The sequence below is a fragment of the Psittacula echo genome (assembly GCF_963264785.1).
Source record: "Psittacula echo genome assembly, chromosome: 5".
NCBI lineage: Eukaryota > Metazoa > Chordata > Aves > Psittaciformes > Psittacidae > Psittacula > Psittacula echo.
Genome location: NC_137739.1, coordinates 12,058,320 through 12,083,735, shown reverse-complemented (window position 1 = coordinate 12,083,735; position 25,416 = coordinate 12,058,320). Strand labels below are relative to the sequence as shown.

Here is a 25,416-nt window from a genome sequence, read left to right as displayed (position 1 = left end):
TGTCCTTGGCCTACCAGACTCTCTTCATTCGAGACAAGTTATTGAATGCTGAAGAATTACAGAATGCCAAAGAGGGGTATGAAGGCTCCAAAAAAGAAGTCAGAGTGACCCATGGCTTGAAACTGAAAAGGCAAGATTAAAAATACATCCTGAGAAATGGAAATCAAAAAACTTGCTTAAAAGCAAGACCAAGTAGAACTTCTGGATAAGAAATTCTATTCTTGTGTTATTTAAGCACAAAAATATTACCCCATGCCCAGAAAATTTCTTAGCCATAGAATGCTGAAGGTTGGGAGAGAGTAGGATCTTCAAAACTTGATCAGTTCTCATACTCTTCCCTGGGGACACACTGATAGCTACTGCTAGAGGCAGAACACAACTACACAAATCTGGATCCTCCACCTCCAACAGGATCCAGGTGAACTAAAAAAGGTTTGGAGAAGGATGACAAGGATAATCAAAAGCACAGAGCAGGTAACAGCTAAATTTACCAGAAAACACTTCATAAATAAGCACAGATGTCTGAGGGAATTTTGAAGAGGTATATACCAAGCAGTGAAGGGAAAATAAGACCAATTCTCCATTCACTCTGAATAAATATATTTAGCATATATTCTGACTGAGAAAGACACAAACCTACTGCACAAATAAACTCTGTAAATTTGTAAATGTAAAATAGAGTGTGACCTCACTATCTTGAGGTCACACTCTATCTTTTTGCAGATCTTCATATCTGATATTAGCAAACATTTGGTGTCTGCAGAACTGTCAGATTTTAGAATAAAATTTACTTTAATCTCCTCCAAATGAATTTAAAAAACACTAACTCAGAATGTAAAATTTTCAGAAGACCATTTCACATGAGGTGTAGGACAGAGAGAGACTCTGAGCATTGCTGTCATAGTAGGAATGAGAAAAACTGAATACGGCAAACAGCAAAACTAAAATCTCCCTGTCTATACCTCCTCCAGTAATCTTAAGAGGTCTCTTCCCCCCAAATGATTCTGTGCTTCTGTAAAATGCAAAACATGCCAGGAGTTGCACTAAGGTTGTTATTGTGAGCTCTTACCTTTGAGAGCAGAACCGCCTTCTCCAAGACTTATGGTGCTTAATCCCTCCTTTTTTACACATCTGACACTTCTCCTTCCACTTGTAGGGTACTGTAAGCTGCAGGAATTTCTCTTAGAAAGTTGCTCCAACATGTCCAAGAGCACATCACCATCCTTTCTGGCTAGCATTTGCGATCTCTCATCTCCATTTTCATTTCTACTACTCGATCTTCCCAGTTCATTTCTCTGATATTTGACATCCTCATTAGTCAGATTTGAAAAGTTTTTCATGACTCCATCTGACTGTGTTTGAAATCTCAACCCTGAACAATGTTCTGTAGCAAGCCAGGGAGGCTTCTGGTTACTGGAAGTAACTTGATTATTCCCTGTTACTTGGGAAGATGACTGTAACCAAGAAGGAATTTTACCTGTAGAATCAGGCAATTTTCTTCCTGTTAGCTTTTCCATTTGCTCACTCAAAGTAAGTTCATCATCAGATTGAACACGCTCCGTAACTGCTTGCACTGTTGCATTCTCTCTGGCATCTTTTACACAAACTTGAGATGGTGACACTTTCAGATTATCCTCACACAAACTTTTCTTTGTAAAGCTGACCGAGTTCATCCTATGGTCAAGAAGATTTTCTTCTGGCAGAGATTTCCAGTTTAGTGAAGCGCTGTCTGACTGTAAGCATTTAAAATGTAGCTCTGCTTCCTTCTCTGTGACTGCAGGTACATTTACTTCTTTCGTTTCATTTGCAGGATATGCAGAGATATCTTGCTTGTGATCTTTAAGTTCAATTGTAGTGCTATGGTCAGTGAGGAGATCTCCAGAGGCTCTCTCTAATTCACCATCAAATACAAGGTTTTCATCAACATATAACTTCACCTTTCTTGCTCCAACATCAAGGTCCTAGAAGAACAGAAGTATGAAGATATCAATCTGTTCAAGCATTGTCACTGTTCTGAAACTGTGATATTTGAACACTTAATCAATAAACAGATGAAAACAATTAAATCCTGGATCAGTAACATGCTTTTAACTACTTTTTAATCAAAAGCTCCAACAGCTGAAAAATACTGTGGAATACTTAAGGTTTTATTTAAAAGGACTAAAAGTCCTTCTGGACACTACTGTGAATCATTTTGGCCGAGAAGGCTTAACTATTTAGAAAAGCCTGAGTGAAGAAGTGTAACTATATTTATCAGGATATAAATTTCAGAGGCACATTTTGCTTCAGCACCTTTAAGATTCACCACTTTCACAACATGTTCCACAGCAAACAACCATCCAGATCAAAGCCACTAGACTTAAAAAGAGTTACAGAAATACAGGGCTAGAAAGAACATTAAAAAAAAAAAAAAAAAATCATCTGGTCCACCTTTTTCCTGTGAAGAAAGTAAAATAACCTGCACCATTGTGAAGAAATCTGGTTTTAAACAGTTTTCAAATAACCTGCCTTGATAGCTTATTCCAACACTTAACTAGCCTTTCAAATAGAAAGCCTTTACCTCAGACACAACTCTGCCACTCACAACTTTATCTCCATGTTCTACTTTTCTATGGCACCCACTAAAACCTGATTTTTTCATTCCATTGCAGTAGGAACTAATGTTCTTTCTATCTTCTTTAGCACTTCCATCTAACCTCGTCTCCCTCCTGACAAAAATACTGGTATCTTCACAGAAAATATAGCAGATGAGACAAAATTCACCACCTTTCTGCCCTCTAAAGTTCAGTAATATGCCCATCATGTGGAATCTTTAAAAACTCTCTGTTCTTTCCTTATCTTCATGGAAACCGAGAAGCTTTCTGTGAAAGAAAGAAGTTTCAGTTTCATCACGCTTGCTCATCTCTTGGATGTCAGTTTTTGAATACTGACATAAATTTTCCTCTTTGCTCCTGTATGCACTCTTTATAGCTTAAAAGTCTTTATAGACTCCATTCTACTGCTTTCCAAATAATAACATGTATGAGGCGAAAAATATAATTGGACCTACACAGGGAGAAAAACAGAAGATGTAGGCATAATAAGAAAGATCCAGTTGAAAGGGCGCAGTAGGTGTAGGAATGCAAGACACATTCCTGATACATTCCTGATAGAAAAAGATAACCTTCATTAACTTCTCAGAGAACAGCTGTAAACCCAGTTTAATTGGCCATTATGTCATGACTGCCTGTGTTACTCCTAGAGTATCATAAAGTGCTATATGTTGGTACTAATGCATTTGGACATAAAACATAATCTTTTTTCCCCTTGAATAGGGACACTACTAGATTAATCTAATTTGGAATCAAAACACTTTAATAATTATATATATTAAAAATACATAGATGGTTTTGCCTGAAATGATGACGGGGAAGAGAAATACTATCAGGATGCCCCAGTAATGTTATTTTCTTCATCTTTCTATGTCCTCCTTAAATGCTAGAGATACTAGATATTCACAGTTGAATTTAGGATAACTGCAATATTTCTACATAATATCCTAGCCTCTACTGTTGTTTCTCTACTGAGAAATACTCAAACCTTAGTTCTGTATTTTTATCTGAGAACAGATATAAACTGTATGGAACCAGAGAAATGTACACATCTGTATTTTGTAAAGTATTTGTCAATTTCGTCTTTTTAAATTAAGATCAGCAACCTCTTAAGAACAAAATGTTTTGGAATTAATCCCACTCCACCCACCAGTACTGAGAGAACATTGCAAAATGAGATGGTGTCCCTGAAAGAGAGACAGTCAAGCACAGAAAAGGGCCAGGCACTTCAAAATTACTATTCGAGTTAGTGGGAAATGACTTCTTCTTCCCTAATGTTTTGGAACATCTGGGATAGGTACTGTAGGAAGCAAAAGAGGTGTCTGAGACAATAGAGACAGATGGGACTGGGGCAGGCATTAGTAACAGATGATAGCTCAGAACAATCTATTAATAAAGGAACCAGTAAAAGAAATAACGAAAATCTCTTGCACCAAAATTCAAAGGAGATTGAGGCTCAAGGAGGAAGAATACGAACAGATCTCAACAGACACAAGACTGGAACTGCTCTTTTTCATTCCCTCCCACCTCCCTTCTGAGCTTCCAGTAGCTTAGTGATCAGACGCAGTAGGAAACATGCACAGAATGGTTAGTTTTCCTAGTTCCACTGCTTAATTCTCCTCAAGCATGAAGAGGCTGAAAAAAATCCTTTCCTCAATGAGTAACTCCATCAAGAAGCCATTCTGTAAACAAATACTCAATACTTCGTCCAATGCAAGTTTTTTGCCTCCTGGAAGAGAAACTGGAATGGCACAACATCTCAGAACAAGCAAGTAGGTACAATCAAGGCCAGAGAGAAAAAAAATGAAAGATTTGGTGAAAACTGTTCTACAATTTCTCTTGATGTTCTTTCCCAGCTTGTACCTTCAGCCCTCACAGACTGCCTGCTGGGACAGTGCTTTTCAATGAAGCAACAAGGATGGTACTTCTGGCTATTTCAGTGACATTTGTGCACAAAGGACAAAGCTCAAAACCAGGGACACTTTTCTGCAAATTGCATCTGGACAGAGGACTTCAAGTTGCTCCTGCCTGACTTCTCATGGAAGTGTGAAAAATAAGGAGCAATGGAAAAGAAGCCAAGAACTAGAAAAGTTCTCCTAGAAACCTAACTCGGCTGGAACAAAGCACCTGTATCCTTACAGACAATGCACCCCAGTGGTAGTCAAGCACTGAAAGAAATCTCCAACTCCAGAGAACGGACATGAACATACATACAGGAGGGACACGCATGTAGGCAATCACTTGAAGAAGAAAATGATCAAATTGGAGAGCAACTAAGACCTTCATGCATTTAAGTATAAATTCCATTCAGAGATCTCTGAAGACATGCAATAGACATTATCTTGGATCTTCCAAAAAGTTTCAATAGCATCAAGTAAGAATGCCATTTCAACACTGTAGCAAGTATTTACAAAATGTCTGAATATTTCAGACAAGCTTGAAAAGAACTGGCTGCCCTTACCTACATTTGATCTTCTCTTGCAGACTAAAAATTGCCCCCTTTTTCTCAGACCTTATGTGAAGTAAATAAATGCAAGATGAAGCATTCTCTGAGAGCTGCCTTGTAACTCAGTGAATCAAGGAACCTATGACAATGACTTAGTCTATTACAGCTTCCTTCAGACATATTTTTTATTTCCAGACTCAAGTTCTAAACCTCAAACATACAAAAGTACTGGCCTGAATTAATTTTTTGCTTATTTTTTGAAGAAGTTCTTTGGCACCTCTCACTCACATGGTTTTTGAGGGAAAGGAAGAGGTTAGAATGATTACAAAAAACCCACACAGAAATCTGGCTCTGCAATTACACTAGCAGAAGAAAATTGTTACCTAATTATATTTTTTGTTTTATATTTCTCAGACAAAACTTTCTCATGACAAATTACAGAAATAGGCAGAACTATGTATTATTCTTTCATCTTAGGGATAATGAGACATTTCTTCAGTCAGTGTAGATTGCTGCACCGCCACCAAAATCCATGGGATTATACCCCTAATGGATTGTACAGCTTGCCTTATAGCAGTTTATTTAAAAATCAGTGCCTTTAAACACAGAAATACATTTATGTGTATTTCCTGCACTGTATTCAATAGCTTTGGTAACAAATCATACTATTACCTCCAAAGCCAGTAGTCTCTTTCACACTCTGTAATAATGGCAGAACATTCTGTAGCCCACATTTTAATAGAGAAAGCTATTAAAATTCCAGAAAACAAATATAAATCATGTAATAGTAAACTTGTTTAAGCTGTCCCTTCCATGACCATTTCCATATGTATAAATTACCGTATGTGCTTATATAAGAACAGGGATGAGAGCAAAACCAGAGCAATAAAGCCTCTTATTTATAATCCAGGACAGCAAATCCTCTTTGATCCAGTACCTGGGATTTTTTTCTTAACGCTGCAGTGTACAAACAGGAATAATTTTCACGGTGACATTCAAACACACAAACAAGAGACCATCTGCCATGAGATGTCTCTATTGCAACAGTAGATTACCTGTTTTATTATGAACACACAGGTAGCATACTTTTTAGTTGTCCCTAGCAACGGCAGGAGGGATGGAACTAGGTGATCTTTAAGGTCCCTTCCAACCCAAACCATTCTATGATTCTAACTAAAGTGACAAAATTGAAATCAAGCAATAGTCAGCCTATTTATACTTACATAGATGAGAAAATACATATTTATGGATGTTAAACCACAACATATTGTTATAAACCAACTGAAAGTCCTGAATATGAAGATGCACTTGCCTTAATAAAGAATTAAGTGACAGAACATGGAAGTCTTTTATTAGGTCTTTAGAGATATTTAATAGCTTTGAAAGTAAATGCTCATTGTGCCTATGAAAATGTTAACACTAACACTGCTACCACTTACAGTCAAGACAAAAGCAAATTTCACAGTAGACATGGACACCTCCTAGCTCTCTATTTTATTAGAGAAAACAGTATCCACATTTATTTCATTCATTGGGAAAGAAGATCAAACAGATTTCCCTAGACAAGGCAGAGCGTACATACAGAGGAGTTGAGAAGAGGCTACTTACACTGGGAGTTGTTGTGTTGTAATTCCAAATCTTGATCTTGGATATACCGAAGTCATGTGACCGGGTGAGATTGCGGATCACAAAGTAAAGTTGGACGGGTGGATGGAAAGGGCACATCCAAAGGAAGCTTTCCTTCGTGATCTAAAGGCACGTACAAACAGTCACTAATACTCTTCCTCCTAAAGCAGGATGTTTTAATTAACTTGCCACCCCACAGAAAAATACATACAGATTAGAAGAGTAACCATTTAATAAAATCTACTACATTAACAGCAAAATCTTAACCTCATTTCCAAACAGTAAATCCGACTCTCTTGACTGTAAGACAGCTCACAACAATCTGACAATTAGATAAAGGTCAGCTGCTTGCTGTCCCACTAAGACATCTGCACACTCACAGATGACAGGCCGTCTGCCATGCTTTGTAACTGCAGGGTCAGAGCAAGCCCAGTTTATTTTAATCAAATTAATCAGCTTTGCAGGCAACAGAGGGGATCATTGAGCACAATGCACACTGTATAATTGTTTCACAATTTCTTAAAGTGCTTACACTTCTGTTTTGCCCTCTAAAGAGGGGAATCTTACAGAATTTTATTTCCATGCCTATATTTTAATCAGGCTTTGCAGACAACTAATTTCATTTACAGATCTATGCCTTAGAGCTTTATTTAGGACTCTACACTTGAAATTTTCTATGCTATCACAGAAACTCACAATATGAATTTACAAATAACTGACAAACACCACATTTTTAAGTACCAAAGAATGCCTAATTGTGGACATGGTTCAGAAATGCTATCTCCACACGTTCAGAAACCAGAGAAAAGGATACATGGCAGCTCAGAAAGAAGCAAGAAGAGTTTCAGAATCAAAATGTTGAGTATTAGTATACTTGATGTCAAACGTTATCCCAAAGCAGAGACGAATGAAGGCAAAAAGTAAATACATATGCAGATGACATTCAGTGATTTGAGATTAGCAAATAAATTAGCTCCCTTTCTATTTTCAAGGCTTCACGGTACATATGGTCACAAAGTAGGCACAGAAAGTCATTATTTTTCCGTATCTTTTCACTTTGAAGTAAGACTTTCAGTTTTTCCTGAAGGCAGCAACTACAAAACTTTTCTACTGAGTACTTCAGATATGTGCCTAATGATGGTAAGGGCAGAGCTCTGCCAATCTGCAAAGATATCACGAATAGATCCATTGCTCAAAGTGGTGATCTTTGTGTTCCATATTCTGATGGTTCATGAAGTCTCTGCCCCAAAGGCAGAGACTCAAAAAGTTTGGGAAACTTGTTGTTTTGAATGTCAGTTGTAGGCATAAACAGCCATAAGACTGCCAGATAGGTTTAATCCTTTCTATATAAAACCAGAAATGAGGCTTTAAACATCAAAGAAATGAAGGATAGTCCTCAAACCAGTGTGAACCCAATTCCAAGAACAACTTCAAAGCTAGATCATGTCACTGAAGTCATAGTATGAACAAGAATGATTAAAAAACCATTTCCCACCAGCAGATAACATCTGATGAGGGATCCATCTCCAGACTTCTCAAATCAGGACCTGATGCATGAGAAATCAATAGGTTTTGGTACATACGTGATAGTGCCAGATTCAGCACCAAAATAGACCCTGGAGAGATCTGCCCATGCTTCTCACTAATTTATCCATAAAGTCACACATGACCTTCCAAACAACAGAATGCATATCAGAGACAGGCCAAGTATCCTGAGTGAGGGGCAGCTGTAGCTGTAGCATTTTGTTTATCAGATAGTGAGAGTAACTGCCTAGGACTGAGGATACATAAACTCACAGGTGTTTCAGTCTCTGTCAGCCTGTCAAAGATCTGACACCAAAAACTGAAGAATGATGAATCCATGCTCAAACTCAAGACCATGGAGGACTCTCACCTTTTATCACTAAGAGTGATGGTGATGTCTTTGCCTTCACATGATGTACTTTGAGTCTGAAGTTACTGTCTCTGCAGCTAGCACTGAAAAAATCTAGCCCAAAAGTTCTTGGAACCCTCAGGGTGAACCCAATATGTCAGGAGTAGGAATTACTTTTTGAACAGGATCAAGGGGAAAAAAAAGTGAGGGTGGGAACCGTTGGTCTTAGATTTTGTGTGAGAATGGCCCAAGACACTGCTTGTGTGGGCACGTAAGGTGTACATGATGGAAAGTAAACAAAGGCTCAAGCACTGTGAAAAGAAATAATGTGGGTCTGAGGGTTCACCATTGTGAAGAAAAGTATTGTTAGGTATTTCTAGAATTACAGTTATCTGTCCCTATTATGCTAAGAGCTTGTCCTGGTTTAGCAGTAGCAGTCATTTTTCCTCCTTCTTAGTAGCTGGTGCAGCGCTGTGTTTTTGACTTTTGCCCTGGGACAGTACTGATAAAACCGATGGTTTCAGTTGCTGGTCAGAATGTTTAGTCTAACCAAGGACTTTGTGAGTCTCATGCTCTGCCAGGGAGGAGGGGAAGCTGGGAGGAAGCAGGAACAGGACACCTGACTCAAACTAGCCAAAGAGGTATTCCATACCACAGTACGTCATGCCCGGGATGTAACTGAGAGTTACCTGGAAGGGCTGGATCACTGCGGGGTGGGGGCAAGGTACCGGCCAGTGAGGTGTTGTATTCTCTTCCCTTGTTATTTCCTTTATCATTATTATTATTGGTGGTAGCAGTAGTGATTTGTGTTATACCTTAGTTATTAAACTGTTCTTATCTCAACCCATGGGAATTGCATTCTTTTGATTCTCCTCCCCGTCCCTCCAGGAGCAGGGGGAAGAAAGGGTGGGGAGGGGGAAGTAGACTGCGTGGTTCTAATTTATGGCCTGGGCTTAAACCACAACAGAGCTGTACATGAATATAAGAATCAAAAAGGCTTACAGAAAACAATTACAATGAAATGCCTAATCTGTGTCTTAATAAGCATAATTTCCTTCACTGAGAGCACCTGATGGCCTGCCTGGCATCTTTTTCTGTTACAGCATATCACAAAGTACAAGGGAGAAACTAATTTAAGTGTTCTTCTTAAAAGTCTGCAAAGGAACTAAACTAAAAAATAAATAAAAGTCCTGACCTTCAATAAGAGTATGTCTATTCTCAGAGATAAATGCACACCTAAATGACCAAAGATGGAAGTGTTTCAGCAGTGGTAAAATGAGTTTTCTACAAAATAAGTTTTTATGTTAAGTTTTCATTCTGTTGAAAATATTAGTTGCTTGGAGATTCATTAATTTGTTCGTTTTTCTAATGCACTCAGAAGCTTTCGTGTATGATCTGAAATGCACACAAACTGGAAATCCTGCTTTGACTGCTGAAGGCATCTGCAGTTCAATTACCACATATCCACATTCTAAGACCATATTATCTCCAGATTGCATCTTCTCTGATGCAGTATCTTTCCAGCTTCAAAAGAGAGTACAGTGTCACAAATCAAAGGAATATATAAATCATTGAAATATAAAACCTCATTGCTTAAGAATAATGGTACATACGAATATATGAGATATGCTGAGAATAACATGTATATAATGACTTAATGAATCTATTACTATATAATTTACAATTATCTAAAGTCTGAGAGTTACTACTATGACTACTGAGTGTCATCCACCAGGGAGCACTGCCTATAAAGAAGAATGCGTATTTGTGACTATGATTTTTCAGGAGACAGTAAGAAAGATGTTTGAAGTAAAAATATTTGTCTGGAAATTATACTAAGTTTGAACTAAATTTCAAAAGACTGCATTTTTGCCCTCTTTCCATTCTCATTCACCCTGCAAGCAGGAAAGTATCACAAGCATGAAATGAGTTAGAATTTATATTTTTTAATAGTCTAAGTCATTTAGTATCCTTATCTGCTAAAATCATACTAATCCTAACTGTCAAGGTCCATGGAGACAAAGGACACACAGTGAATGTGCAGCACAAATGAAATAATGGCTGTATTAAGCACTATGGACATTTGCTGATCTCTTCAGTAGTATCAGAATTTCATACCAGTTACTCTTTTGCCCATTGTCTTTAGCATGTAAGCTGCTCATGTCCCCTCATTTTATAATCTCACAGAAGAGCCATGAAATACTTTTACTATGTTATGTATTTTTCTTAATCTCTTGTTCAAAACTACTCAATTCTTATTCTTCCATGATTCTTTCCCTAGATAAAAGGATAACAAGGGGACAGGAAAAAATAAACAAGTTTCCTTCTTGTGTTTACTTATATTAAACATCTGGAAGAAGTTAGCAGTGAAGTTTCTATACCTTCAGATCACAAGAATTACTTAAGTTTATCAGCAGACATAACGTAAAAATGTGAAATTCCACATCCTTAAATGTTTGTAATCTTGTTCTACACATATTATGATTACATTACAATGCTTTAAAACCTGAATATGTTCTTTTATCCAAGGTAATACCAGAGTTGATATATAAGGAGACAGAGTTAAAGCTGCCTCCTTCAGTTGCCCAGTTAAGCAAGTCAAGCAAATTAACCAAATTCTGTTCTAAACCAAAATTATACCTGAATACCAATATCTTGGTCAGGAAAGTAGGATTTGTTAATAATGAGCAATATTTGTGGGGTTTTTAAATTATCAGACAGTTGTTATGCAAGTCAGGTTCAAAAAACAATCATGTTTCTAAACAAAAAACTTTGTGATATTAAAGAAATACTATAATGAGAAATTTTCACATCCAGGACCAAGCTGTCTTACATTTAAGTTCTTATTGACCAAGCAGCACAAATCCCCTGGGTTGTCAGCATTCCGAATGTCCACATCGTGAGGAGACACAAATATCTTTTCATTGTATAAATCAAAGAATTCCACCTTGCTCAGGCCCACATTTACGGGATTTCCCCAGTTAGAAAGAAGTTCCATAGTCACATAAATACAATCTTGTACTTCCATACTGGTTGCCATCTGGGACAAAATGAAATATGGTATAAATATAAATGACAAAACAATAAAATGTGCAAAAAAATAAAGACTGTTTAGACTACAATACTGATGAATCAGAAAAAAAAAGCTTGCAAACTCAAGGCCATCTGGATGACATTCAATCCAGGTTCCACCAGTTTTGCCCCACACCTATGAATAAATCTATAGGATGCTAAGAGAAAAGAACTATCACCCTCTTAGGAAGCCCAAGGAGAAAACAGCTATCTGTTCTTTGCCTGATTCTTTTGTCATTCGGATGAACAAAGGGGCAGTGATAAATTATCTTCTCTTACACTGCCATAAGTTTATTAGTTGACATGGGGCAGAATTGGTGGAATACAGATCATTCAATCTGTTGATTGAATCATTCCAACGTTTCAGTAATACCAGGAAGCATCAGTTACGGTACATACATATACAAACCTTCTCTCTCAACATGGATTTGTCATCAGACAGGAGTATGTCATTGTCACAGGCAGAATTGTGCTCAGGCTCTTGAAGGACTTCTGGACGTTTCTTCTGTTGTCTAAAACATACATATTCTGTGTGACTTCCTCATAATTCTTGTGTTTTTAAGAAACAGTTTAGTTGGTTCAAAGGTGAAGCGATGACAAGACAAACACACACACCCCAGGGAACAATCCCACATACCCCTACACGAGATGACAACTATTGTGGTGTCCCACCCTAGATGATTTAAAAGGCTGGGCTCCACTTCTCAGCTGGTTCTGAGGCAGTCTGAGAAAGTAATATAAAACCAGACAAAGATACTGGCAGTTCCCTAATCCACAGAGTCTGGCCCAAGGCTGGAACTTTCTCCCTAATTTGATACCACTTGCATGATGTCTCAGGTATCTAAAGATTATCAAGTGTAGTGGTACTACACTACATCTGGTGGTATACTGAAAAATACCTCTTCAAAACAGGAAGCTAGCCTTAAAAGAAATATATATATACCTGGTTCCAGAAGAACAAATTCTCTCAACAGCTCCTTTGATGTCAGTCCTTGTCTGGCTTTTTTCTGCAGGTTCACCCGTTGTAGAAACAACAGATGAAACAGAAAACTTCTTCTAAGTAAGAAAAATATTAACATGTTTCATCCACACTGTTCTCTACATATCAACGAGTATCAATCTGCATCTCTGGAATAAATAACAGTTTGGGCCCAGCTCTGGTTTCAGCTAACCTTAGCTAATTTGTAACTATACTTTGTTAAAGCACATTTAACAGACTTGGTCTTGATTTGCAATGAAAGACTTGAGTTTGGAGCTTGATCTTTGTTTGGAAGAAAAATAACATAAAAGCATTCTCTGATGACTAGTCAATATATATACATTGAATAGTATATATGTGTCTCTGCCTGAACTCTTTCCTTCTCCAAAATAGGATCATAAGGACTTTCAAACCTCCAAAAGCTCAGTTTTATCAGAATAATTAAGAATAATTAGAATAAAATTTTGACTTAATTTTTAAATATAGAACTAGCAGTGACTATCTAACAGGAAACAGAGGAAAAGTTCTGCAGATCTTATAATGCTCTGGGCTCTTTCTCTGCCCATACCCAAGTCTGTACCCTCCTTCATTATTTTTCCACAAATTTGCTAGTAGCTTCTGTCAGAGACAGAATACACAGCACAGTGAACAACTAGGCAGAGAGGAACAGCAGTCTTTCTGCTCCCAGATCACTTCCATTTCTATAATTTTTGAAGAGTAAGGGAACTTTAAAATGCTTAGAAGTTCATTAGTTTTTTAGTATTAAAAATTCTGCATTGTTATACCTTTAAGTATCAAAGGCCAAGTTCCACAATTGGGTAAGCAAACTTAAATTACTTTTGGAAGATCATTTAGGTCAGCTTTAAGATTGAGCACTCACAGTTTGTTTTTGAAACTCCATCTCAAGTGTCAGGGTAAAATTACAACTATTTTAAGTGTTATTTCATTATTTCTCATCTAAGCACAACAGTGTTAAAATTAGCAGGAAGATGCATTATGTGAGAATATTCAATAGAATTTGTTCTCTTGATCACAAAGCTATAAATATCTCAAAAAACAAGAGAAATAAGATTGTAAAGTTGACCTAGATGGAGGAATCAGATGTACTTACCTATAGTAAAAGAACATTTTCACCTTTGCTACTAACCAAAACTCCTCAGAAACCTAATGTTGGCTCAGCAATGACAGCTTATATATATTCATCACAGCACCAACTCACAATTTCAGAGAGCATCAGCTTAGGCTAAAGTAGTAGCTGTCTTGGAAACTCTCAGAATTCAAATAAAGAATTCCATGAGTGCCTAGGCATATCTCTTTTTCCTTCCTATTAAAACCAGTCTTCTAAACACCAAACTGGAAGCAGACTTTGAATCCATGAACACTGTCCTTAACAGACAGTTTTGTAAATCTTGGTTTATGCTCAAATTTCTTTGTGTACTTTCTTTTTCTGTTAGAACTGAATTATTGGTTACGCTCAAAGTTTAGCTAGGATTGTCAATACAAACCTCCTTATTCTTTAAATTAAGGAGGAATAATGGCCTGACCTGAATAAGAAGGGGATGGATTTTTGTTGATTTCCTTGTTTATAAGACAAGTTTTTAATTATTTTTAAATGTGGTTGGTCGAGATAAGAGATGTACATGCACTGGTGCAGAAAACCCATACTAGCCCCTCCTCACTAGAAGCCAAGAGTGTACGTGACAGCTCTGCTCCAAAAGCAGAGTATGTGTTAACAGGGAACAGTGCCCATATTAATAAGTCCAGTAGGAAGACAGGATTTATTGGTATGGAAATCACATATTATCTTGTTTCAGAAGCTTCCAGAATGAAAATGGCCCAACCAGGCATGCATGCAGCTGTGCATTTCACTGTACAAACATATCATGTGACTGGTCTATCTGTTGCTCAGTGATCCCTGAAATCAAGAGAGAGCTGTGAGATACTAACCTGAGGAAGCAGATTAAAGAAAACCACACTACGGAAGAATAATACAAATTCAATTACACTGAAGAGGCATCACCATTCATTCATATACAATCTTAATTGCCAGAGATTGTAATTTATGGGGGGTTTACTACTTGATCAAACAGCCCTCCTCTATATTTTGCCATACCTTCTGAGGGCTTGTGGAAAACATTCGCCCTTGCAGATCTCTCTGCAAGACTTCATTTTCAATTTGCATTGCTTTAATCACAGCTGAAACCGAGAGAGCAGGATCCTTCTCACACACACTCTTTCGAGTTGCAGAAAGTGGGATTTCTGGTCGACTTAAGGGTCCTGCCACCAAAAGAAGGAAGGAATATTTATTTGTCTGGAAATACAAGTATGGATCATTAAAACAGCATACATTTGAAACATCCAGTTCAGTTACTGACACAGGGCTTTGCTAGCAGTCTGTAACCATCCCAAGCAAGGCTGAATTGCTCCAGTTTGTTTTTATATTAAAATTCCAAGTCAGATCTACTTTAGACAACAGCTGAAACAGTATCTTAAGAGCAGGCAAACTGGCAAATGAAAAACATAATTTTTATGCTTTAGGAATGATTTGAACTTGCTCTGTTCTGGTATTTGATGGAAATGCCTTGTAACAGTCCATTGAAAAAAACATATATGTAATTTCAGCACATCAGAATTTTTCAATGTAACTGAGATGTTCAGCTATTTTGGAGAAATCCAGAGAGTCTTCTAGCAAAACAAGGGGAGTCAGGAGTTGCTATTTGCAAGGCAAAACAAATGACCTTATTACTTAAGTAGTCATCAGAATGCCCATACGCATCCCAATCTTCCAAGCAATCATGGAGAAATAGAAACGTCACAGCCTATAAACAGATTTAAAAGAAAGGAAATAAAATTTAACAATAGAGGATCCAAGACTGGACTAAAAGAGTAGCACAGTGGTTATATTCAAGGACTTCAAAAGTCAAGGGAAGAAAAGGGACAGAATCTACACAGACATTTAGATCAAGTGAAAATATTGAAGAACAGGCTGACAAGCAAGCATGCTCATAATGCTGCAGTGAGATTTACTAAGCAGGAGAGTAAAATGGCAGTAGATGCTAGCAACAGGAAGACTACCTTGGAAAGACAGGAATTAAAACTGAATAGAGACTTGCATGCATTCACACTCTTTAAGCCATATGTCATCCACACTCATAAAAACTTTCAACAAGTATTAGTCATCTCCGAAAACACAAGGACAAAATACAGTTCTTTTTATTTTTCTATACCAATCCCCCTGAAATGAAATTAATTTAAGGATTTAAAGTGCTGGTTGGACAGAAATGTTTCTAACAAGCGCTATTAGAATGAGAAAATGCTACGCACATCTTTGGAAAGTGGTCAAAGCAAGCATCTGCTCAGACAGATGGTGGGCGAGGGTCTCAAACCACAAAGATTTATTCTGAAGCCAAAAAGAATTAGCTGCTTTTCCTCAATTTTGTTTTCTGCCAATTAAGAAACTAATATTTTGACTTTTCAAAACCATTAGTTTTACTGCTTTCTTGGGACACGTCTGCATTATGATTCTTTGAAAAGAACTATCTTAACCACAGAGTATGCTAAGCCTGAAATATTTATCTCAGACCTTTCAAAAATCAAGTTCATCAGAATTGTTCAATTAAGGACTGTGCTGAAATAAGAACTGCAGCCATGATTTCAGGCTCTAGATTTGCGAGTTTTTTGCTTTTGATTTTTTTTTTATTAGCCCAAGTAAAGACCGCACCTTAGCAGCAGATTTCTAGAATAAGCAGCAGTGCCTTCAAAATGGCGTTTGCCAGTCCAGGAGAAACATTTTCCAGTATGGTACTAGATACCAGCTCACCTACCCAGCACTGGAGACTGACCTGCAGTGTTCAAGGTGCAATTCAAGTACAGTCCCAAGCAGCAACAGAGCTAATTTTGCTGTGCCATGTAAAACTAGGCCTTTACTGCTATAAATGCATTGTGTTAGAATCTTCCAAAGCATCAACTGCTGATTTTGAGAAGCCACATTTCTGTTAATACCACAGGGAACAGATCTCCATAAGGGAAGTGGGAAACCCAGAGCAAGCACAAAGACTGAAAGGGAGAGGAAAAATTCTTATGCTGTGGAAGAAGAAAGAGAAGGAAGGTAGCAAACATGCAACAGAAGACAAAAGCATATAGTCTGTGGTCTCTCTCACAATTTTACTTGAGATAAAACACTCCAGGTGGTAAAAACAACAACAAAAAAACACATTAAAAAAAGATTACAACGGCTAAGAAAAATCACGTAACAACAGATGTGTGCTCAAATTACATCTGAGCCAGAGGGCAAAAATGCACAAAAACTCTCCTGATTGACATTATATATTCTTATTTCTTACTAGAACAGTTTTTCTCATGTCTTTTTCCCTGGTGGAAGAAATCAGCAGAGAATGGCCGCATTATTTTACTTTTCACCATGACTGGTCTGACAGGAATGTACATTTCAGCATCATCTTTTCTTTTTGCTGAGAGAACTCGTCCTGGCTTCACTTCTGCAATAACAAACAGAAAAATCAACTTCAGAGATATTTAGGAGCAGCCAGCCAGGGAAAACTTACTGGATCTTAACTGCTAACATGTTGCCTATTTAGTTATATTCGCATAGTTAAAGTGATAACCTCCATCCTGCCTCTCTGTCATTGATACTGTTCCATTGATATAGAAGTACACAGGCAAGGCCTGAACAGACTTAGTGAAACAAAATAAACTATAATGTTATAAGCTACAAATATCTCTCATCTGTACCAGGTATTTACCTGCATTACTGTTAAGAAAAGCAAAAGTAAAAAAGAAGTCTTAAAGACTAAAATGTTGTCTTATTTAGAAGTTTCAAGGGGGGGAGGGTTGCCTGGTGTAGTTCATCTGCATCACAGCTTCGAAACCTCTCTGGGAGAAGAAAAACAAAAATCACTCTCCCAAAGATGTTCTTCTCACTGCTGCTCCATCCCTTGTTCCTATCCCTTCTTCTGCCTCCTCTCCACATTCATACTCCACTCACCTCTGTGATACTGAGAGGAACGCTCCTTTTCTCAATGTGTTTAAAGATTGCTCCCCTTAAGTTAAGCAGTTAACTGTGGATAAGGAAAAAAATACAACGGCCCAAACCCCAAACCAAATCCAAAACAAAATGCATGAATGTATCTGAAATGAAGAGGGTTGGAAGTTTGAGAAATACTGAATGCAGGTCAAGGTCTGGTTTCTGCCTGAACATTCTACCTTTAACAAGGTGGGGGTTTTTTAAAAAAATTTTTGAGATCTAGGGACTGGTTTGGAGTTTGCACACTGAGCTCTCCAAAGCAGAAAACCTGACAAAAGGAAGTGGCTGATAGCCAGATTGATTTGCTTTCTCAAATTACTACATCTCTCATGAGGGATGAATAGCACATGCTAGCAGAGTATGAAGTGGGCTATATCTTTTTCTTTGCAAAAAAAAAGTCTTACTCTAGTAGTAAGAGGATGCAAGTCTCCCAAATCAGGAGATTAAAACAACAGGTTCATTAGAATATCAAGTTATCATTGATGACTAACCAGCAGCAATTCCCTTAAAAGTAATACTCTCAAAGTATTATTATTATAGTACTGTGGTAGTGTATAATACACAGACTTACTATTTTGATCCTGGCTGAACTCCAACACAGTAATGGTGCCAGAATCAAGGCCAGAACATCCCCCAGCATCCCAACGTTCAGAAGCTTCTTTCTGCAGTGATTTACTGCTGTGTAACTGAAGACCTCCAAAGCTTGTAACTGTTTCCTCAGTGGAAGATGGTTCTGAAAACACATCTTCTTCAACAGAGTCATATTCATCACTGAGACAGTCTTCTTCCGTGCTTTTCTCTTCTATACTGAGTTGCAAGCTTCTTCTTGATTCCTGGTACAGTTCGAACAGATTTGTCAGTAAAACTCAAACATGTATTGTAAAATAAACAAATGTGGAAGCCCTTCCTCCCTTCGGAGAAAGAAAATCTTCTCATGAACTCAGAGCCATGATGCAGCTAAAAATATTCACACTCCTCTGGCATGTCCTCACTCCTCTGATGAGGACTTGTAAAGAAAATTCATCCTACAACACCTTTATTCCTTCCCATCAGAATGTTTGCAGGAAAATTCTGCAGGCCAAGGAATTTTCATATGCAAAACCAATTCTGAAGAATAAGTTACAAACAAGAAATAAGTAATGGAGGGGGCAGAGGCATGCACTTTTCCAGTATCACACAGTTAGATTACCGTCTCTTGTGGATTGCTATTTGAAGACTAGCTGCAACCTAGATATTCCAAACGCCTTCACAAGACAGCAAAGCTAATGTAACAGCAACTTCTTTATAAGCAAATGTATAGATGATAATAATCCTGTCTTGTATGTATTTGTACTTCAAAAAACAGCAGAAAAGAGTTGTGGTCTAATGGACTAAGCTTACAGTTTGCACAGATTCTTTTAAGTGGAAACACCAACAGGATTTTCTGAAAAAAAAGAATCTATTTTGAAATGTCCTGTGGAAAAAACTATCCTTCATCTCTCAGCATATGCCACAAACAGTGGTGCTCGAGAGCCTTGTGCTTTTACGAATGCAAAAGGAAAAGACCTTGCGTGTCTTAAATACTTTTTTCCCTACTTTGTTGGCATTAAAGTTTTGAGATGAGTACAGGTAAGTAAACTGTATGAGTAAGATGAAAACCTGAAGCTATGTTAAGTACAAATGAACTGTGACGGTGCATGTGCAGTTTGCGATGAAAGCTTCAAGCTACTCTTCTGCTACAGATTACCCTTGTTAGGAAATCCATGTTGACAGAAACATATTACAAAGAGCAGGCAAAACTAAATTCAAAAGAGGGTCTATAAACAACCTGAGGCTTGATATTGAGCATGTCCTTATGATAGTCAAGACTAATATTTCTAGCTGTTTGAGAGGGAATTGTACAGGCTTTCCTTTAGTTTGAAACCTCATAATGTGCGTTGTAACAAGACATTCAAGAAATCAATTATAGCTTCAGGAAAACCCAAATATTTCCATTTGGGATACAAAGAAAAGTGGGGGATTGGTTTAAAATTTTTAGCTTACTACACACAAATAAATGATTAGAAACATCCATCACTGTAAACAACTTACTGGTTTGTAGAGGAAAAAAAAAATCCTAAGCTCAAAAGCAATATAGGAAAGTCAGGGTAGGAAAAAATGCTTGGGAAGTTTGTCTGATGTCAGTGGTAAGATGTATAGACAGTTTCATACATAGATGTTACTCCATTACCCAGAAAAGCTTTATTGATGTCATTAATTGGTTAGGCAGAGAAGCAGCCATAAATTTTTGTTCATTTATTCCTATTTTTATTTTTAGGGATAGGAGGTTTGTGAAGTGTGCTGGAACAAACTGCAATTAGTAATCAAATGGAAGGCTGAACTATCAAACTGTGGAGTTGATACAAGAACAACCCTTGACAGAAAGCAACTGTACTGATTATAGTATTTTTAAAACTTCACTCTGACTTTTGTTAGGTAAAACAATGACACACAACAATTTTAGCACATTATTCAAAAGCTAACCGAAACCCAGAAAGCTTGCTGTTTAAGCTTTCTCTAACCTGACAGCCAAGAGTGACATTCATTATGGTGTACAACCATTAAGTGAACTGGAAAAGTCTTCCTGCATAAGATACCTTCGTTCTACCCAACAGAGACAATACCCTACCTCTTTAAAATGGGACTTAAGATGTTATACAGTATTGCTAACTGAGGTTAGATTTTCAAAGTAATTTTACTTTGTTTTTTAATTTTTTACTTATGTCACATCTCATTAATGCAAAATCATCTTGTGAAAGAAACTCTATATGCTGGGTTTCAATGGTCAAGTCAAGACTGATACCGAGGACCATTCACATTTCAATTGACACTACCATGAACAATAGAAGGCAACTGCCAATTGTACCTGGGAGTAAGGGAGAGGATCATCATCATTTGTCTCCACATTCAAGCTTTCATAAGGTTCAAAATCCTCAGAGTACTCAAGAGGAGGTTTAATGCAGAGTTTAGTCCCCTTTTCTGTTTTAATCTCCACAGTTTTCTGTTGAAAGCAGCATTCAAAGAAATTAGACATCTTTTGTGCTACCAGCAGTACAAAAAGAATAATCATCACATTTTACATAACAATATCTGGATCGAGTGATGCTTTTCCTCTCTGTTCCATAGAAGGTTTCTGTCCTCCCTGAGCTCACCTTTGGGCCCCTGTGTTATGGCTTAACTGCACTAGTCAGATGCCCCACCTACTGCTGCTATCCCCAGAGTGGGTCAGGCCCAGCAAACATCATGCATTTCACACCAAAGTGAGTGCCCATTGGAGTTCACCCCCTCACCTCAACAGGTAAGTGAAAAACTGATAGGACTAGGAACATAGCAATCAACAAAACAGCTGCAGTGGAATCACTTCAAGCACAGGCATGTAATGAAGTGCTGGTGGAACAACCTTATGGCAAAAGCTCTCAAGACTCTTCTGGGGAATCGGTGTGCTTGGCTGTCTCCCTGAAATGCATCTACACTGATGGAGAACACAGGGAAACAAACAGGAGGAGTCAGAAGCTTGTATCCAGTTACAGGGTATGACCTCATTGGGATCACAGTGGGACAGCTTACAAGGCTGAAGTGCTGTGACAGACGAATACAGGCACAGGCTCTTTAAGAAAGACAGGCTGAGAAGGTGAGAAGGAATTACCACCCTTTATGTGTGAGAGAGCTGGAACATACAGAGCTCTGCAAAGAAGAGGTCAGGAGACAGTCAAAACCAGCGGGCAGACAGCACAGGTGCTGTTATAGGAGGTATCTGTATGGACCTCCTAATCAGAAAGAAGTAGATGAGACCTTCCTCAAAAAGCTGGGACCCTTTTTCTCACGGAGTACTTTCACACACCTGTTATCTGCTGGAAAGACAACATAGCAGGGGTCAAGCAATCTATCTAGGAGATCTTTAGAGTGCACAGAGGATTAAGAAGCCAACAAGCACAGATGCTCTTCTGGAGATGCTGAGAGAGCTGGGACTCTTCAGCCTGGAGAAAAGAAGGCTCGGGGGTGGGGGTGTGTGTCATCTAAGTGCATAAATTCCTGACAGGTATCTGCTCACTGATAGGACAAGAGGCAATGAAGATAGATTTAAAAAAACAAACAAACAGACAAAAGCAAAAAATCCAAAACAAACAAACAAACCCAAAACAAAACAAAACAAAAACAAACAAACAAAAACCCCAAAGCCAAACCCAACATGAAATTCCATCTGAACAGAAATAAAAAAAATACTGTGGGGTGATCAAACACTGGAATGCCTGAGCACAGGGATTGGTCCAGATGATCTCAGGAGTTCCATTTCAACCACAATAATTCCATGATTCTGTAATGTCTGTGTATGAAGATGACTACTTGAAGTAACTGCAGGTTTTTGAAGATGTGTTACTCTTGTGTGTATGAGGGGGAAATGGTCTGTCATAAGCATTCAAGCACAAAGATTTCTTTGCCTTTGTAAATGTCAGACACAGCTGTGAAAGTCATTCAAATTAACTTGTTTTACTTCATAATTAGGATGCAATCAAAGTATGCACACTGTCAGTTAACTCGAGCATGGCTGAAGAGGGGTAGAAGATTTAAGAAACTCATCTTTCTGTACCACAGAATTATCTGTTTTTCCTCACTTTTGAATTTTGTTGCAGACAACAGGACTGTTTCATTAAAGGTAACGTGTGATCCAGAAGTCTGTGCATTGATTCTAAACTTAGTTATCTGGTGTTCATACACTCCTCTAACATTTTGTAACTGCCAAGAGCAGAGATAACCCAAGGCAGCCTGGCTTTTGATAGAATGTGTTCTTCAATAAGTCTGTCTTGCCACCTTATAGCGTACCTTAACATAGCTTACGTTTGACTGTTTGAACATGAACTGCTAGCTGAGAAAATTAATTCAACTAAGCACTAAGGGTGACAAGTAATGCAGCCTTGAAACTTGAATATGCAATATTTGCTGAAAGAAAACCTGCATGACACAAACAGTTGATCTGCAGTGACACAGATCCCTGATCCCCAGTCACTCAAGCACGGATCTGATATTCAGCTAGGGCAATTGCTAATCAGGGTAGTTATTTGGGTGACATGTCTCAGTTGTTCAGAATTCACATTCAGGACAGTTTAAGTCAGATCCTTCTTTAGGCCAGATGGAAAAAGAACATTGATGGGAATGTTTTTGTAACATCCAGGGAACCAATAACTATGTACCTAATGGCTTCAAATTTCTTATGCACAGGGACTGTATTATCTATCGTCAGGGACTTTTATTATCTACATGCATCTTCCTTTCTTCTGATCTATGAGAATCTGTCACAAAGTACAACTCAAGCTATACAACTTACACCTCTGTGCCCCTTAATACTATTGGAGGGTGCAAAACAGCAGTGACAGGCAGGGATATTTCTCCAAAACGAGTTTCTCTACTCTTTGCACTAGATAAGCTTTCTAGGCTTGCCATCAGAGACGTCAAGCAGCAGCTATTCTGCTGGAGGACGGGTTGAGCCAGTCATGTCAAGGCTATAGAGGTTTCAATTACAGCCATCACTGAAACCAGATCCTTTCAATGAGATTCGCCTCTTCAGGCTTCAAAGTAGACACAAAACTGGTCATGGTATCATTTCACATTGTCAGTCAGTATCCATACCAAACCAAGATTCAGATTCTACAATAGTCCCAGCTGCCCACTATCTACTAGTTGCAAACAATTTCCCCTAAAATTATTTACTATATAAGAATTAGTTCAGAGATCCATTCTTTCAAGCTGTTTCTTACCTGAAGCCAACCTCTGCGTTGTATTTTCCTTGGTACAGTCTGTATGCTGTGTTCTCGCAACTCTCCTTCTTCTAGCTGGGCTGCTTCTTCAGAACAGAGATAAAACAGAAATATGGTATCTGACAATATACACCTTAGTTTGCATTCTTTTCTTTCCCTCTTCAGCCCACCCCCCCTCCCCCAGATAAGAACAGAAGAGTAAGTCCTTGACATGTGAATGGTATCAACAACTGAAAAGGCAATCCACTTCAGATATTGGCTAGATGTGCATTAGTAGCAGGAGGTTCGAACCTTTTCAGGGATAGTCATCATCATGTGTATTCCAGAGAATAAATTGTTTAAAGATACATTAGCTTAACGGCAAGTGAAGCCCCATGTTCACTGATACAGAAGGACAGAATTATGTTCTAGAATAGGGGTACACATCATTCATTCTAACTCCTAGCTGGGTATACAGTAACCTGTCTCGGGAAGCCAGCTGATCCCAGAACCCATGCTATTGAAGGCAGACTCTGGCAGACAGGTCCTGGTGAACAATAGGTGATGTGATGGGTTTACAAAGGAATAGTGTGTGTTTACTTGCGAACTAAAGAAACATAAAAGATTGGCAAATTAACTGTGCAGAGAAGGGTTCTCCATGTACAAGTGAAGGACATATAATAAGTGCATTCTGTAAGTGAAAATAAAATAAGTGAAGGACAAACAATCATTTTCATTCATTTCTAAGGCAAAAAAAAATTGGTTCCAGAACTTCTGCAAAAATTCTGTGCATGGTCAAGGAGAACTAAGGGTTCCTGTGCTGGAAATGGTCCCAACTTACAGTGGAACAATGTTTTTTTGAGAAGATGCGTTGATAGAGACAAAGAGACAAACATCTTGCACAACACATCAGCACCCTCAATGGAACAAGGACATCACTAACACTTCCAAGAGCATCCTAAATAAAGGCATCTTATTTCCTCCTATGTGCAAGGCAGATTTACAGCTTCCATTTCTTCTCAGTGGAGAAAAACAGCTGATGCAAAACCTCCTTTCTTTAAGCCATAATTTAATGGTCACCCTAAGCCAGCAGAAACTGGCACTACCAATAAAAGAAGCAGTCGTCCTATGTAGGTCATAGACTCACAGAAAGATTTAGTTTGGAAGGAACCTCTGGAGGTCACCTAGCCCAACCTTCCATTCAAAGCAGGGCTTACTTCAAAATTAGATCAGGTTGCTCATTACAACTTTCAATAAATACATATATAATAAATAAATAACAAAGTTTTCTATTTGTGTTGGATAACCCAACACACACCTGTGCAGTGAACTGTTCAGAGAATTCACATGGGCAAGTTTTAACCGAGGAAAAACATAAAAGAAAGATCACTCTTAATTGCTGTCACTTGTACAATCTGGTTTACCATGAGATTGCACAAATGCTAGTACAAGCAGATATAACAGGCACAGGGCAGGACCATTCTTGGGGGAACAGTGTATGCCTTTGTCAATTTAGAGTGATCATAAAATTACAGAGCAAGAAAAACGAGATGTTCTATTGCTTCAGCACAAAGCATATCTCTTAGGCCTGACACAGGACTAAGAACAGAAGGGAAAAGGAATGGACTGCTCCGAGGAATAAAAACAGCCCTTCCAACTAGAGGTTGGAAGAATTATGTTATTCTTAAGTAACTCCAGAAGTACTCTGCAGTCATTAGCATTGGTGTTGATTGCTATGGGGCTTTTCTGGCACTGAGGGTGAACTGTCCTGAAATTACAATGTTAGAAGTGAGGTCTGACTCAGTCACTGCTTTGGGACAGAATTAGAAACATCTTTCACCTCCTAAGCAATCTGTCTCTTCTAAGCAACGTCCCAGAAGGCCACACACATGTGCTACAAATTTAAGTAGGAAAAAGGGACAGGTAGGTCTTGTGCTACCACTGCTGAGCATGTGGTTCTCAGAACTGCGTGAGTATTTTGTGATGGTTTCATGTCACCAGGTTTCTCTAAACCAGGAAAAACAATAGCTCCCAGGCA

At 38.2% G+C, this 25,416-nt stretch overlaps 1 protein-coding gene across 7 annotated transcripts in view; it reads right to left on the bottom strand.

The window, feature by feature from the left end:
• KATNIP (katanin interacting protein) overlaps nucleotides 1-25,416 on the bottom strand; it is a 67,151-nt gene that overhangs the window by 37,773 nt on the left and 3,962 nt on the right. For 6 of the 7 annotated variants that reach the window (XR_013957097.1, XM_080620070.1, XM_080620068.1 and 3 more), the window contains exons 4-13: nucleotides 23,400-23,485; nucleotides 20,513-20,647; nucleotides 18,200-18,461; nucleotides 16,931-17,083; nucleotides 14,701-14,864; nucleotides 12,552-12,664; nucleotides 12,018-12,120; nucleotides 11,370-11,576; nucleotides 6,646-6,786; nucleotides 1,070-1,961 (exon numbers count right to left, since the gene is read on the bottom strand). Coding sequence is in view for 6 of the 7 variants with exons in the window: in XM_080620070.1 (XP_080476196.1) it covers nucleotides 1,070-1,961; nucleotides 6,646-6,786; nucleotides 11,370-11,576; nucleotides 12,018-12,120; nucleotides 12,552-12,664; nucleotides 14,701-14,864; nucleotides 16,931-17,083; nucleotides 18,200-18,461; nucleotides 20,513-20,647; nucleotides 23,400-23,485 (2,256 nt within the window). In the remaining variant the exon portion in view is untranslated. Of the gene's footprint in view, nucleotides 1-1,069; nucleotides 1,962-6,645; nucleotides 6,787-11,369; nucleotides 11,577-12,017; nucleotides 12,121-12,551; nucleotides 12,665-14,700; nucleotides 14,865-16,930; nucleotides 17,109-18,199; nucleotides 18,462-20,512; nucleotides 20,648-23,399; nucleotides 23,486-25,416 lie in introns of those variants that run through there. The other variant, XM_080620073.1, reaches the window with a different exon arrangement.